The sequence below is a fragment of the Pelmatolapia mariae genome, linkage group LG6, assembly GCF_036321145.2.
Source record: "Pelmatolapia mariae isolate MD_Pm_ZW linkage group LG6, Pm_UMD_F_2, whole genome shotgun sequence".
In the NCBI taxonomy this organism is placed as follows: domain Eukaryota; kingdom Metazoa; phylum Chordata; class Actinopteri; order Cichliformes; family Cichlidae; genus Pelmatolapia; species Pelmatolapia mariae.
Genome location: NC_086232.1, coordinates 16,733,038 through 16,749,308, shown reverse-complemented (window position 1 = coordinate 16,749,308; position 16,271 = coordinate 16,733,038). Strand labels below are relative to the sequence as shown.

The 16,271-nt window shown below is 42.0% G+C and overlaps 1 protein-coding gene across 20 annotated transcripts in view; it reads left to right on the top strand.

Moving 5' to 3' along the window:
* Positions 1-16,271, top strand: part of fat1a (FAT atypical cadherin 1a) — a 77,966-nt gene that overhangs the window by 49,689 nt on the left and 12,006 nt on the right. For all 20 annotated transcript variants that reach the window (XR_010094047.1, XR_010094046.1, XR_010094044.1 and 17 more), the window contains 9 exons: positions 179-389; positions 854-4,927; positions 5,518-5,714; positions 5,836-5,989; positions 7,372-7,605; positions 12,026-12,412; positions 13,343-13,557; positions 14,974-15,111; positions 15,310-15,453. Coding sequence is in view for 13 of the 20 variants with exons in the window: in XM_063475996.1 (XP_063332066.1) it covers positions 179-389; positions 854-4,927; positions 5,518-5,714; positions 5,836-5,989; positions 7,372-7,605; positions 12,026-12,412; positions 13,343-13,557; positions 14,974-15,111; positions 15,310-15,453 (5,754 nt within the window). In the remaining 7 variants the exon portion in view is untranslated. The remainder of the gene's footprint in view (positions 1-178; positions 390-853; positions 4,928-5,517; positions 5,715-5,835; positions 5,990-7,371; positions 7,606-12,025; positions 12,413-13,342; positions 13,558-14,973; positions 15,112-15,309; positions 15,454-16,271) is intronic.

Genomic DNA, 16,271 nt, shown 5'->3' with positions numbered 1-16,271 from the left:
CTGAACTTTGTTGAATTCCGAGAAGTTCTAGCATATTGTTTAACAGAGTTCATGTTCAAATTGATTTCACTGTTTTAAAGTTAAACATTCAAGAAATTAGTATAAGGCACTGACACTAATCGCTGCTCTTTCTCCTCCCCTGTGTGTCCTTCTCTTTCATAAAAAATGAACTTTATAGGTTCGAGATCAGGACATTCCTGTTAAGAGGAACCTTGTGCGCGTTATTGTCAATGTGGACGACACCAATGACAATGCACCCTGGTTCATAGGCACACCATACTCCGGTCGAGTGTTTGAATCTGCTGCCGTAGGCACGGCGGTGCTCCAGGTTACAGCTCTTGACAAAGACAAGGGCTCTAATGCAGAGGTTGTCTACCACATTGAATCAGGTGAATGCACGCTAAGTTACAATACTACTCTTTTAACCCCCATTTTTCCCCTCATAGCAAAAATCTTTCATTGCAAAACATTGCAAATGAAATCATCTCATAAAAATGTATGAGTCATCAGTACTGCTGCCCTCTGGATATGAATGAAATACTCTGAGAATATTGAATATTTTGTTTAGGGGATCTTCAAATATGTGGGAGATGGGCACATCCCACTCAGAATCTCTCCTACAATAATCTGTTATGTGAAAACAAGAGACATGCTTCAGTTAGACTTTGCGTTTGTATATGTGCATATTTGAAGTAGCTGAGATGGGAATATGATGCATTGTTTCTCCTTCTGTTTTGAGCCAGTCTTATGACTTAGATTGATAAACTGCTAGTACAATCCAGTGCTCATTAAACACATCTTTCCAGTACAACATACAGAAAAATCTATTCTTCTTTTGTCTTTTCTCTTACAGGAAATGTTGCCAACTCATTTGCTATTGACCCTGTCCTCGGGACAATTACAGTAGCCAAAGAGCTTGATCGCAACAGCAAGACAACATTTGAACTCACTGTTAAGGCATCAGATAACGGAGTACCTCCACTGTCAAATACAACCACCGTACACGTTCTGGTAACGGTTTCTGACAATGCAGTCCCCAGATTTACCGGAGAGGCTTTTTCTGCAGAAGTGAGCGAATCAGCCCTTCCTGGAAGTTTCGTGACCTCAGTCACAGCCGTCAGCCAGTCGTCTGTTTTCTATCAAATAAAAGGGGGCAACATCAACAATGCGTTTGATATAAATCCAAACTCGGGAGTGGTTGTAACACAAAAAGCTTTAGATTATGAAACCATCGCTGAATACAAGCTTATCATACAGGGCACCAACATGGCTGGACTTGCCAGCAACACAACACTTACGATTCATCTAAAGGATGAAAACGACAACGCTCCAGTCTTTGACCAGAGGGAATTTCAGGGTGTAATCAGCGAGTCGGCCCTCATCAATAGTGTTGTACTGACCCGTGAAAACACACCTTTTGTCATTCACGCCACTGATGCCGATTGTGACCAGAATGCCATGCTCATCTATCAAATCGTTGAACCATTTGCACATAACTATTTCGCCATTGACTCGAGCACTGGAGCCATCCGAATTACATCACCTTTGGATTACGAACAGAGGAGTGTTTTCCGCTTCACAGTCCAGGTCCATGATCTAGGAATGCCACGGCTGTTTGCAGAGACCACAGCCAATGTGACCATTGAAGTAATTGATGTTAATGATTGCGCACCAGTTTTAAGCCAAGAGCAGTATGAGGCAACTGTTGTAGTGCCAACATACAAAGGGGTAGAAGTCATTCAAGTCAGTGCTACAGATGCAGACTCTGGGCCTAACTCCAAACTTCTCTTCTCCATCTCTGAGGGAAATATTGGTGATAAATTTAAAATGGATCCCATCACTGGAATAATCTCCATTCAGAATGTCACACAGCTTCGGAGCAGATATGAGTTAAAGGTCAGGGTTTCTGATGGTAGATTTGCCAGTGTTGCTGTAGTGAAGATCAGTGTACAGGAAAACAAGGAGAGCAAGCTGAAGTTCACCCGGGAATCGTACAAAGCCTACATCCGAGAAAATTCCTCTGAGAAGAAGACTCTAGCGGTCATTGCTGCTGTTGGGAATCAGGTGAATGAGCCCCTGTTCTATAAAATATTAAACCCTGACAGCAGATTTGAAATCAGCCGCACATCTGGAGTTGTTTCAACCACCGGAATCCCATTTGATCGTGAAGCACAGGACACATTTGATATAGTTGTTGAGGTCACAAGAGAAGACAAATCTGAAGATAAGGCTCATGTTTTAGTAACTGTGACTGTGGAGGACGTAAATGACAACGCACCTATGTTCGTGAACCTTCCCTATCACGCCCTGGTTCAGGTGGATGCAGAGGAAGGCCAGGTCATTCGGCAGGTGACGGCAGTGGATAAAGACTTCGGCCCGAATGCAAACATCCAGTATCAGCTGAAGGAGCAGCATGATCACTTTCAAATTAGCCCATCTGGTGAAATCTCACTTAAAAAGAAATTTGAGAAAGAAGCCCTTAACACAAACTTTGTTATTGTTGTTATGGCAAAGGACAGTGGACAACCAGCTCTGTCAGCAGAAATAGAAGTGCCAGTAAGAGTTGTGAACAAAGCAATGCCTGTGTTTGAGAAACCGTTTTACAGCATTGAAATCCCTGAGAACATTCAGTTGCGCTCCCCTGTGCTTCACGTACAGGCCAACGATTCTGAAGGCCCTCGTATTGTGTACACCATCTCCGAGGGAGATCCTTTCAAACAGTTCTCAATTGATTTCAACACAGGCGTCATTCATGTGATTCAGCCTTTGGACTTTGAGATGCATCCTGCCTATAAATTAAATGTAAGAGCCACAGACTCTCTAACTGGAGCACACTCTGAGGTCTTTGTTGATATCATTCTGGAAGATGTCAATGACAACGCTCCTGTGTTCCTGTCAAAGACCTACTATGCCAATATTTCGGAGGCCTCTGTTATCGGCACATCTGTTTTGCAAGTTGATGCCAAAGATTCCGATACTGGTAATAACCAAGAAGTATTTTTTCAGTTGGTTGAGGAACGGGGGAAGAGTTCTGATTATTTTACCATTGACCGCAACACAGGAATCATTTCTACAGCTCAAGTTCTCGATCATGAAGAGATCCAGCAACACAAGCTGAGAGTGCGTGTGGTTGATGGAGGAGTTCCAGCACTTTCTAGTGACATCATCGTGACAATAGATGTTACTGATCTGAACGACAACGCTCCAGTTTTTACCGAGCATACTTACAGAACTACCATCAGCGAACTGGCGCCACGTGGGCACTTTGTCAGTCAAGTCCAAGCATCTGATCCTGACAGCTCAGACACAAATAAGTTGGAGTTTTCGATAATATCTGGAAATGAAGATCAGAACTTTGCCATTAACAAACACACCGGTGACATCACCATTTCCAACCACCGCAGGCCACATATGCAACCTCTTTACAATCTTAACGTGTCGGTGTCGGATGGTGTATTCAGAAGCTCAGCCCTAGTCACCGTAAAAGTTATTGGTGCCAACTTCCACAGCCCCACCTTTTCTCAGGTGGACTATTTGGCAGAGCTTGTTGAGAATTCCCCTGTTGGTACCTTGGTAGCAGAGGCAAAGGCGACCGATGACGATGAAGGCATTTATGGGCAAATAACATATCAGATTATCAATGACTTTGCAAAGGACAAGTTTTCTATCAATGAAAATGGAGAGATTTTCACTTTGGAGAGCCTCGATCGTGAAAACACAGAAGAGAAGGTTATTCCTATTTCTCTCATGGCTAAAGATGGTGGTGCAAAAGTAGGCTTCAGTGTTGTCAATGTAATTCTTACTGATGCCAATGATAATGCCCCACAATTCAGGGCAGGTGAGTACAAAGCCACCATTGCATCAGACGTCCCGAGAGGAACCTCTGTGGTTAAAGTTGCTGCTTCAGACATGGATGAAGGAAGCAATGCTGACATCGAATATTCAATTGAGGCAGATGCTGAAAATGTTGAGGAAAACTTTGAAATCCACCCAACCTCTGGGATCATTGTAACCAAAGAAAGCCTCATTGGCCTTGAAAATGATATGTATGCGTTTTTTGTGAGGGCAAAGGATACCGGAAACCCACCCAAATATTCTGTTGTGCAGGTTTACATCAGGATTGTTGCACCAGAGACGCCAATTCCCAAATTTGCCGAACCACATTATCGTTACACGATATCTGAAGACCTTCCTATTGGCACAGAGATAGATGTGATTCAGGCTGTGAGTGAGCAACCAGTTCTTTACAGCCTAGTAAAGGGCAACAATCCTGAGAGCAATGAAGGTGAAATGTTTGTTGTAGATCGAGATAGTGGAGCGCTGAAGCTTCAGAAGAACCTCGACCATGAGACAACCAAATGGTACCAGCTCACTCTGCTTGCCCAAACCAACTATGAAAATTATGAGATAGTTGCATCTGTAAATGTAAACATCCAGGTGAAGGATGTGAATGATAACACACCAGTCTTTGAGGCAAACCCTTATGAGGCTGTCGTTGTGGAAAACCTTCCAAGTGGGACTCAGGTTATCCAGGTCAAAGCCATCGACCAAGACTCTGGAACCAACGGCCGGATCATTTACAGCCTTGACCCCAAACAGAACTCGCCCGAGATCCCTGAGCTGTTTGCAGTCAATAGTGAGACTGGATGGGTGACCACCTTAAAAGAGCTTGACCGTGAAAAGACTGACAAATACAAAATTTCCATCTTAGCAACGGACCAAGGGGAGAAAGTCCAACTAATTACTGGAACCACAGTGGAGGTAACAGTTGGTGATGTGAATGACAACCCACCCCGCTTCACTGCGGAGATCTACAAAGGCACAGTCAGCGAAGACGACCCTCCTCCGAGTGGAGTGATCGCTATTCTCAGCACCACAGATGATGATTCTGAAGACATTAATAAACAAGTCGACTTCTTCATCACAGGTGGGCATTTATTATTTTGTGAAACTGATAATTAGTAAGCCAGGAGTTTACTCACTACTCTTTTGTGTAGCAGTTTTTCATAAACAGAGCTTAGGGGGGGATTATGGATTCACGCCACTTAATATCATGATAATATCTCATCTTTGAGACATTACACAGTCCCGTTATCTGTTAGGAGTTATTGCTAATCTGCCCAAGCTCTAAACAAATATTTAGGTCATTATACTACAGAAATGTATAATTATCTGAATAGTGCTTTGAAATAGACTGGGCAAAAGTACTTCCTGTGGTGCTAATTAGAAACTGTGAATATGTATGTGAAGTCAAGAGGAATCAGAAACCAGCATGATTATTAGCCGATGTACATTTTCCTCTCCTTAGTTTGCAGATTGCTTGCCTACCAATAATTTTTGGTGTAAAAATTGGAAATTATTCTGTGAAGTAGCAGAGAATATTCAGATTATGATTGCAGGAATAATTAACTGAGGACAAATCCCGTAGCCTTGTTTCTTTTTAACAAGTTAGGTTGCTTTCTGCTTCTTGGTTGCTGTTCATGCTAAAGTGGAATATTTGTCTTTAACCCCAAACAGGAGGAGACCCACTAGGCCAATTTGCCATTGAACATATTCAGAATGAATGGAAGGTCTCTGTCAGGAAGCCCCTGGACCGTGAAGAAAAGGACAATTACCTCCTTAACATTACTGCTAGTGATGGCATCTTCACTGCCAAAGCTGTTGTAGAGGTCAAGGTGCTGGATGCCAATGACAACAGCCCAGTATGCGAAAAGGTAAAGTCCTCTTTGCTTTGGTTCTGCTCTTAATTTCAGTTTGCTGTCTTGTGAGTTTTTTTGGTTTTCACTTTGATTTCTTCCCCTCTTCCGTTTTCCTCCTCCTGTACCTGCCTTCCAGTCTGTATACAGCGAAAGCGTCCCAGAGGACTCCCCTGCAGGCAGGCTCATTTTGCAGGTTTCTGCCACAGACGCTGACATCCGCTCAAACGCCCAAATCTCTTATGAGCTCCAGGGAGTTGGATCGGAATTGTTCATCATTGACTTTGTCACAGGTGTGTATCTGTGGGGTAAAAGACATTTGCTTAAATACCGCTCTGTGAAAAAAAAGAGAGCGTTGATCATGCGGTGTTCTAAACTCAGTGGAAAAGCATGTGCTCTGTTTATATTATTTGTGAGTAATTTGTCTCTTCTTTCTTTATGAGTCCATCTGTGTCCGCAGTCATTGAGTTAGATTGCTTTCCAGCTGTGTTGAATGCATTTATGATTATTATGGGAACAGTATGCAGGACACTCATGCTAAAGCCACTCATGAAACACGCTTAGCCCTCTGCTTGGAGCCACACGATCTGAAAGGCAGCTCAGCGTGACAGCAGTTTTATTTTTTACATGAGAGTTGTCGGGGAAAAAAGTTATTGTTTGTGTGTCTGCGTGTGTGAGTTTCAGTGGATGCAAATTACTGTATTGTCAGCATTGGAAGAAGCAAGATGGTTTTCTTGTGCCCTGTTGTTATTTACTTATTCAAGAGCCAAGAACATTTCCCTGCAGGGCAACTGATAGACCCACAGTGGCACTAAAGTACACAGTTGCAATACTTAAGATTGAATTTATGGCCACTATACTTCTTTCCTGCAAATAATTTCTTCTGGGAGACCCTCTAAATCAGAGATTCACTCTGACTGCTGTGTTGAAAAAAGAAACCACAAAAGAGGAAAAAAGAAAAACCACAGTGCAGGTTAACCAAAGAAGGCATGAAAGATGTATGCAAACAAAACCAGTTGGTTTGAACAGCTATACAGCACATCTGCTGTTTCACAGAATCCTTGAGTATTCTGCCTTAATATGTGGAGGCTGACACCAGAGCAGACAATAAGGCAACAATGTCATCCCGCTGTCTTTTGGCAGCCCTCAATTTCGAGTTTTCCAGCAGCAGGGCTACTGTTATGCAGAGGGAGTGTGATTTTTTTTTTTTTTTTCAGTGCAGACAAGTAGGATTATTGCTGATGAGACCCGCCAAGAGGCTCTGGAGTTTTCCAGAGCAGTTGTGGTAATGTTGGCTGCTTGGTATCCCAAGACACTTCCAGGCTGCTTTTAGCTGCCAACTCTGATGTTTTCCTTCATCACCCCGCTCCCTTCGCTATCCTCTCCGTCCTCTCTTGCTTCAATTACTTATTTATTCTCCTCTCTTCGCGCTTGAAAGCCTTCAGTTGTTCGGATGGTTTTCACTTGGTTAGTAAACAGTAGACAAGAGGGTTACATTTCTTTAAAATGCCTCAGGTTTGTCCACTCATACATAAACTTAGCATTTTGATTGATTTTTTTCTCTTTTTTTCTTGTACACATTTGACTTTTATGTTGTTCTGACACCGACTCTTCCCCAAGAGCCCGTGTCTGCATTTTTGCATTTCTTCTCAAAACCTTCCTGTCTTACCTTCAGGGGAGCTGAAGACCTCGCAGCCCCTGGACCGAGAAGAGAAAGACGAGTACAGGTTTAAAGTGCGTGCGGTGGACGGAGGAGGGCGATACTGTGAATCTGACATCCATATTATTGTGGAAGACGTCAATGACAACCCGCCGCAGTTCTCATCTGACCCCTACACCATCACCGTCTTTGAAAACACAGAGACGGGCACTTTTGTGGCAAAGCTGTCAGCGAACGATTTGGATACTGGTGAGTTTTATTCTCTGGCACATTCTAGGTAGAGGGCAGCTGTTATTTACAGTGATGTGGAAAATCATAAGAACGATCTTGCGCAACTGTAAAATTGATGCAAGTCTTTATTGATACAGATGTACAGCAATAAAGCGCTAATTACCCATAGACAAATTTCATTTGAACACAGCAACTATCAGACACTGCTGCTGTAAGTGCCGAACTTTATTGCACGTATGAAAGCCATAATTTGACAGATTTAACACTTAAAATGATGTAATTTTGAAACAGCAGGTCCTTAATTTTAGACCGTGATTAGTTTGTCATTACACCACTTTGCTGGACTAAAGGATGACGTATAAAAACCCAGCAACTCATGAAGCTAATTTTAGCATCCTGTATTGGTTGATATTTTAAAACTAAAACCCCTGAAAAGGCTGTTTAATATGAAAAAAAAAGTCCCAAGCAAAAAAAATTTACCATTTTCATTTCCACTGATCTATGAAGAAGACGCGGGTCACCACTTCCTGTCGCTTCACACTTGGAGAGATTAAAAAAAATAATTAAAAAAAGAAAAGAGAAGCAGCCTTTAAACTCCATGACTGCTGAGTATCAGTCTTTTCACACTCCTTGCCTCACACACATTCATGCAAGACTTCAAATCCTTCTATTCTTTCTCATACAGAATTAAGCACATTATATTGAGAGTGCTTTAAAAAAAAGCTTCATAACAAATCTCTCTGATTAAACCAGCCTATTGGACCAGAACTCAGTAATAAAATGTGTTTTAGGCAAACATTTAAGCTTCCAAAAATGCAGTAATCTCAGGAAGCTGGCAAAATGTGCTTAAAATGCAATTAATGGCAACATATTGCATTGCTCACGATCACAATAAAAAAGCATATGCACATGTGATACAGGACTGTGCTTCTGAAATACCCTTTAATGGGTTGGAATAAGCAGTGCTGACTTGCTATGAACAGGTTATTATCTTACCATTGTGGAACAGCATCGCACTAAATGGCAAGAGGGAGGGATAACAAATGTGAATTTTCATGAATGATCAACCCCTCAAATTAAAAGCTCTATTACACTCTAATGAAATTCTTCTCTCTTCAAGCCGAATTCTCAAAAGAGATGATTGCAATTTTCCATTCGCCTGGTGCAAAGCCACAGGGCCACATATTTATCTCAGGCGTCTCCTCCTTTCAGCAAACATTGCCAATCACTAAGAGGCTCACACTCGGGTAGGCTGGAGAGCTTGAAGCGTGCAGTTTAACAGTCATTTAAACTGCTTGAGGGTTTTTTTTCTTTCTCAGGAACCTAGTGGACCTTCCGTTCCAGATTACACCTTGGGTTTAATGAAGCAGAACACTCTAGCTTGAAAAACCATTTCAGCCTGTTAGCTGACAATCGACACTGTCTCTTTTTGTTTCCCTCCCCTTTTTTTGGTGGGGGGCCGGAGTGACAGCTTGACAGAATGAAAAGGATGCTAAAACTGACTCCCTCAAGGAGAAATGTTAAATGAAAGAAAAGAGAGGGGAAAAAAAGCTGCCATTAAGACATTTTTCCCTGGAGGCTTTGCTGGCAAAAAATTTACTTTGCATTTGGTACATCTGGGCTAAGGGTACTTGAAGGAAGGGTGGAGGAAAGAACAGTGCTCCCTGCAGTTTAGCCGGGAGCAATAATTATTTAGACATACACTGCATGAGCAGAGAGAGGCATTTGATCAGTATTTCTCCTGCATATGGGTATTTCACACATTTTTTTTCCTCTCTGTGTGTCGGTCTAGTATATTTGATTTAGTTGCAAGCTTGAAGCACAGCTGGCAAATCCTAACCAGACACACAGGGTGTACAAAAAAATAGGCTTCATAGCTGACCCAATTCACTCCAGCTTCAGTCAACTGTCTTTGCGGCTGACGCTTAAAATGCAAAGCCTAATGTAACCCTCTTCCCATGAGGAAAGAGTTGCTTTATCTTTTTATATTTTTCACTGTGAGTGGACTCATTCTTGGCATTTGCTGCTATGTGCCATGGCCTTCGTGATCGCTGTACGATGTTTGATATTTACCCACATTGCCGAGCCACTATTCGACCCACTGTTACAATCTCTGAGAGGCCGCACTTATCAGTGTGGGATGATTATGAAGCAGACAAAGATTAAGACCCAGACTGATGCCCTTGATCTGTGATAAACTTTGGAATTTCTTCTCTGATTTTTGCTTTGTCCTTTTATCACTCTACCTTGATCGGAGTGTGTCTCTCTCTTTGCTCTCTGCATTGCCCCGTCTTCTTCATTTCTCTTCGTAAGTTGTTTCAGTGTGGGGGCATTTAATTATATTCTGCTTTGCCCACCTTGTTGCTGTGTAAGATTCATACACGTTCTTCAAGTTTGTTACTAAAATCATTTAGAAAAATAAGAAAATTCCAGGGCAAAGCTAAGGAAACACACAAACACACACAAAACAGCTCAAGTTGAGTCAGGTGATTTGTATTTATTAAGCACATTTAAAAACAAGAGTTGACCCAAAGTGCTTTCTAGTCAAGACAGATGAATTTAACAGTCCCGTTGTATGTGAATACAAATAGATGAATACAAGATTTTAAAAAAGATAAATAAAACATGGCACATTAATGAATAAAATGTGACAGCTGTGACGCTGCAAAATGGCAGGATTGCTCAGCAACCTTGATTTTATATAGGAATATAGCCAGAACACAGCTAGCTGAGAACCAGAATTGAAATCCTTGTTGCAAAGGAAAATGTCGTAAACAAGTCGTGCTCATCAGCACAGAGTCACTCAGACTGATTGTAACATGTTGGCACATGTTTGCGTTTCTAAATTAGACAGAAATTATTTGCAAACCTTCACTAGCTTATCTGAGAGTGACTGCATTTGTTTGGAGACAGGTTGCTTACCTGTAAGATCAAATGTGGTCACCTGGAGTTCGAGGGTGACCGCTAGGCAACCAGCTGACCTCCTTCCAACTGGTTGCTGAACATGAAAAAAATCAGTGTAATCACCAGGCAACCACTGATTTCTTTCCGAGTTGCACAGAAGTTGCCGTTCTATTTCACTCTGACACGACTGAGCCATAAAACAGATTTATTTGGGTAAAAGTCAACATTTATGATAACACAAGAAACAAAATAAAGTCTAAAAATAGAAAGGTAGTGTATGTAATATAAGAGTTCACCCGTGATTTAATATACAAATTATATATTTGGTTTGGTTTGGCTTTGGTCAGTGAGCTATATCCAAACTGCTGTGCAACACATAAACATGCACATCTGCTTAACTGGCCTCAGTAAACAAAACACAGAAAGCACAAACTTCTTGGTCTCTCTGTAAAACAGAGCAGTCATAATACTTGTTAGATATTTACTTTCAAATGCTTGAAAAGGCACCAACAGCTCAAACCCCATCGAGAGCTCCAGCTTTCTGACTCGAGTTAGCAACAATGAGGCCTGTTGCACAGCAGTCAGCCACAGCTGCCTGAGTTAGCACACCTGTGAACCTGCATGTACTAACCATTTGAAAACAGGTTAGCAGTACAAAGAGCAAACTCCAACCGTACAGTTATTATGAAGGCAGAAACTATCCTTAGTGACCATACCAGCCTCACTTTTGGAGCCAGACTCATGAGACCATTCAAGGAACGTTTCAGTTTCACCCTGCTTGTTGCTACTTGTTCACGAGGCCACTAATTAATAAGTTCCACTTCTGGTTTCATATGAAACATTTCTGCTGTGTGACCCACATAAACCCACGATCATAAACATCGGCGGATACAACAAGATAGCCAATAATAATTTAACACAGTTCACTTAACCACTGTTAAGCAATTGTCCTAAAGATGATCAGAGCAGATGAAGGTGATGAGAAATTATATAAGCAGGGTTCCCCTTGGCACTCGCTCCAGCATGGTAATGAGATCTACAGAGGATGGGGGCACTTACCTGATAAATGGGAATATAATAGCATATTCAAAATGGGGGCCACCTGCAGTAAAGCATTACGATTATTATTGTGATCCGTCTCTGTCTTGTTTCTGGGACCGTCTTGCTTGTGGGAGGACATGAGTTATGACTACTGCATGGATTAGAGATTCAGAGCTCCTGTTTATCAGAGGCTGTGTGAAAGATGGATGTTTTAGAAGGGCATAAGAACGTGACATTTAACTATTCAACAATCAATACATCTATGTAGAAATCAATGTGCTTGTTTATGTCCTCCATTTAAGAGTGTTTCTCTTTATGTGACCATCAGTTTTATGGTGTGTAGCATTTGGCTCATCAGCTCAGATGTGTGGAAGTGAAAGCAGCATGAGCTCAAAGGAGTTGTAACTGAGAAGTGTTGTATGATGACTAATAGGAGTGATTGCCATTGTAATGCAATTTTTAAAAAAAAGCATCATCTTTTTTGTCACCCCAGGCCTGAATAGCGATATCCTGTACTCACTGGTTGAGTCCGCTGATGGATTTTTCTCAGTTGACGAGTCCACTGGTGTAATAACCCTGGAGCGTCCCTTGGACCGCGAAGTGCAGTCAGTATATGAGCTGAAGGCCCGTGCCAGTGACCAGGGCTCGCCGCGTCTGTCCTCGCTCTGCCAGGTGGTGATCTCCGTCCTGGACATCAACGACAATCCGCCGGTGTTTGAGCACCGTGAATACACAGCCACCGTGTCTGAGGATATGGCCGTGGGTACTCAAGTGCTCAGAGTGCACGCAGCCAGCCGAGACGCCGACGCCAACGGCGAGATCACTTACAGCATCATCAGCGGGAATGAGCATGGCATGTTCAGCGTGGACCCAAAGACTGGTATGTGGTAGTTTTTTTTTTATATATTTGTTTTTTGAATTCCTGCACCGGCATTGTAGGCTTGAAAATGAAATCATCTTTGTTGCGACATGAGAGATGTTGTTGTATTTAACCCTTTAATTCGGCGGTCCCAAACCCCTGGGCTGGTCCATGAGTCGTTTGGTGCCGGGCTGCGAGAGTTGAGGCTCGGGTGTGAAATTTATGGTTTTTGGGGGTTTTATTGTTTTTAGCGTTAACTTGGTTTTCCTGGGTCTTTCCCGTGTGTTGTGAATAAATCTTCTGTTTACTGGTTTTATTTTGTTGTATTTATCCGCGACACCTTAAAGGCCGGTCCGTGAAAATATTGTCGGACATAAACTGGTCCGTGGCGCAAAACCAGTTGGGGACCGCTGCTTTAATTGTCCTGGGATTACAATGGCCCATTTGCCGAATGGGTCATTTTGACCATAGGACAGAAGAGTTAAATAGATTTTGCATTTTGGTCCTAACCTTTGTAAATAATTTTGCTGTAGATTTAATCTACAAAAAAACCCTTGGTTTGTTTCAATATGGGCTGTGATTGGCTAGTTTCATTATTACAATGCAACACCAAAGTAAGAAAATCCCTGGTTATGTTTTTAACTCAGTGTAGCTGAACAGGATTTAGTTTTTGAATGCCAAATCAGTGCCAGTGATGGATGATGTTTTGACTTAAGGTGTATTTAAGCTGAAAATGTTTGCATGTGAAAGTATAAACCCACTTTAAAAAATGACAACATGCAAAAAAAAAAAAACCTGCCTGCTAGATCCTCTCTACATGTGCAATATTAAACATTAAAACACTGTGGTTGTTGTGACACAGATATGTGTTTTGTAATATTTAGATGATAAACAAAAATACATTTCGGAGTCTTTTTAACAGCTAGATACATTTCTGGTTTTGTGCCTCAGGTGACGTCTTTGTGATTGAGCCGCTGGACTATGAGGCCTCTCATGAATACTACATTACAATAGAGGCTACAGATGGCGGTTCGCCACCGCTCAGCGACATGGCTACTGTGAACATCAATCTGACAGATGTCAACGACAACAGACCCGTCTTTAGCCAGGACGTCTATACGGCCGTCATCAGCGAGGACGCCGAGCTGGGAAAGACTGTGATGGCGGTAAGAGCGCACACACTGTCTTTGGTATACAGCAGGTGCTCGTTGTGGGGAAACAACTGTAAAGGTACACACAGGGTGAGAGACATTTTTCATCTCTCGCTCTGGACTTTCCTCCAGCAAAATCTGTCATCTTGTTCACCTTCTCACTCTGTCGCTCATTTTCTCCCTCGCAGCCTTTCTCTTCTCTGCCCATTACTCACTGAATACTATCATATATCTGCACCTGTGGCAAATCACCATCTGGTGGAACGGCTAAATTAGGACCAATGCTCTTCATGCTCACTGCATCCCTGTTCTCGTGCACTATCTGACACACATGCTCGGGGAGTTTAATTAAAAGCATTTGACTCATTAAGCCCCTATCGTAGATAAGCCATTTTCTGCCTTTTGCAAGTTAAATTCTCACTCCCATCGATTTCTGTCTACCTCTGCTGCCCACCCGTTCTTTCTCCCCTCATAAAAGATCTCTGCTTGTGGCCATTTATCTGTGTGTAATGTACCTGAATATAAATTATCCATCAGAGAATTTTAATGCCTGCCATTGTCTCATTCTTGTAAATCTTCACTGTCTGCTGATTTCCCCGGAGATGTGACGCTTGGTCGGTTTTAAGACTTAAGCATGTGTTGATCTTTTTGTGTGTGCGAGTGTAGCAGTGGTGTGAATGGAAGAAATGTAAGTTTGTATGCCCTAGTGTTACATCAGTGGAGACTACAGCTAGCTATCTGTTTTTTAGATTACACAGCACTCTCCCATTAAATATGCTAAAACATGAATGAAAATCACAGCAACTAATCGAATCATTTCAGTAATTTGCTTTAAAGCCCTTTATTTTAAATGTAAACAATGTAAACTCTTTAACAATAAATAAACTAATATAAAGTTTACCAAACAGGTTAGCACATTGGCTAATTATTCATTAGGAGTATCTAATCTTTAGATTTTACTCAAATATTGATAAAACCTGATCATTGGACACTTTTTTTCTACACGTAGACTTGGCCTTTCTGAACTCCCAGGCCAGCGATTGAAACAACTGCGAATGAGTGCACAGGACACCGCTGATTGACATTTGACCCTGTAGTACATACATTAGAGGTTTATCTTATTATTCTCATCAGATTATTGCTGATCATTCTTTGAAAATGTGTTTTATTTCACCTCTTTCTGCATGCACACACATACGTGGGCACGATCGCAACCACTTCAAGTCACTGTAGTGTTTGAGCACAGAAAGAAATGCAAATATAATAATCTCCTGTGACACAGTCATGTTTTATTAATGCAGCGGGTAATTGTTTAAAGCTGATTGAGAAACAAGGTTTTCAGAGGTCATGTTAGAATAACATGTACAAGCAGCCTCTTTTCAAGGGTTGTTGATTGATCGATTGTGGTGTTCATGTTTGATTGATTCAAAGGTGATGGCTGAGGATTTTGACGGGCCTTCATACAACCACGTGCGGTACTCCATTGTGGCCGGTAACCAAGGCAGCCCATTCACCATTGATCCAGTCAGAGGGGAGCTTAAAGTTGCTCGCCAGCTGGACAGAGAGAGAGTAAGAGAAACCGAAGATACAATGCTGACTGTTCATAAACAGTTTAATCCACCTAGGAACTAATTGCAGTCTATGCAGAATCCAATCAAAAGTCATGTCAGGTCTAATAGGGAAGCTTGTTTACCGATTTCTGCTTTATTGCATGCAAAAGCAGCTTCGTCCGTCTATGGTAATTCTCCCTCTCTTTCTTTCTCTCAGACATCGGGGTATACTCTAACAGTGGTAGCCTCAGACAACGGGGCACCCCCTCTTTCCAGCAGCGCCATGATCAACATTGACATCTCCGACATTAACGATAACCCTCCCCTTTTCTCCCAGGCCAACTACAGCCTCATCATCCAGGTGAGAGGGGGAAAGGGGTCAATGCGGATAACTGATTAGAGTTGGAAAGGAAGAAAAAGAGGAGGAGGCGTGGTGGGAGGGGAAGAGGGGTGCAGTGGACACAGAGAGAGGGATTAACAGGGAGTAATAATAGAAGACTGCACGACTAGAATGTCAAGAAGCAAGTTGGAGGATGGAGCAGAACAGAGGTGAGGAGGGGGATAAAGAGGAGGGTGAGGGAATTGAAAGACACAGGCTGCATTTTAAGTATAAACTGGCAGATGGGGATGGGAGAAAGGGAGGAGTGATGGACAGTGGGAATATGGAAGATACTAAGCTAATAAAGCATGACTGACTGAACTGAGGGAGGTGCCTGTAATTCAGTTTTTGAGATTAAAAAGAAGAAGATTCAAAAGACAGGGGAAAAGAAGACTCATTTCCAGTTTTTCTCTCTATTTAGAAGCCTAAATAAGATAAATTTGGGAGATAGCATGAAGAGGCAAAATATATATTCCAAACAGATCAAGCACTTCAGGATAAAACATTGTTTTGCCTTCTGACTGACTTTATTTTACTTACACCGGAGCCTTGATCAAAGTATGGTACAAAATCCCACAAAAACAGAACAAGAAAAAAAAACATAGTGTGCAGATACTGTACGAACCACAAAAAGATCAATAGTTTTTTGCCTCTTTTTTTTCCATCAAGAAGAAAAAGTCTAGTTTTCACTCAGGGCTTGAAAGAGTCAACAGAAAGACAGATTTGAAGCTCATTCAAGGACAGAAAACAAGAATTCTGCCTATGAAACTGTCATCTTCCTTTTTATTGTTACTCATGAG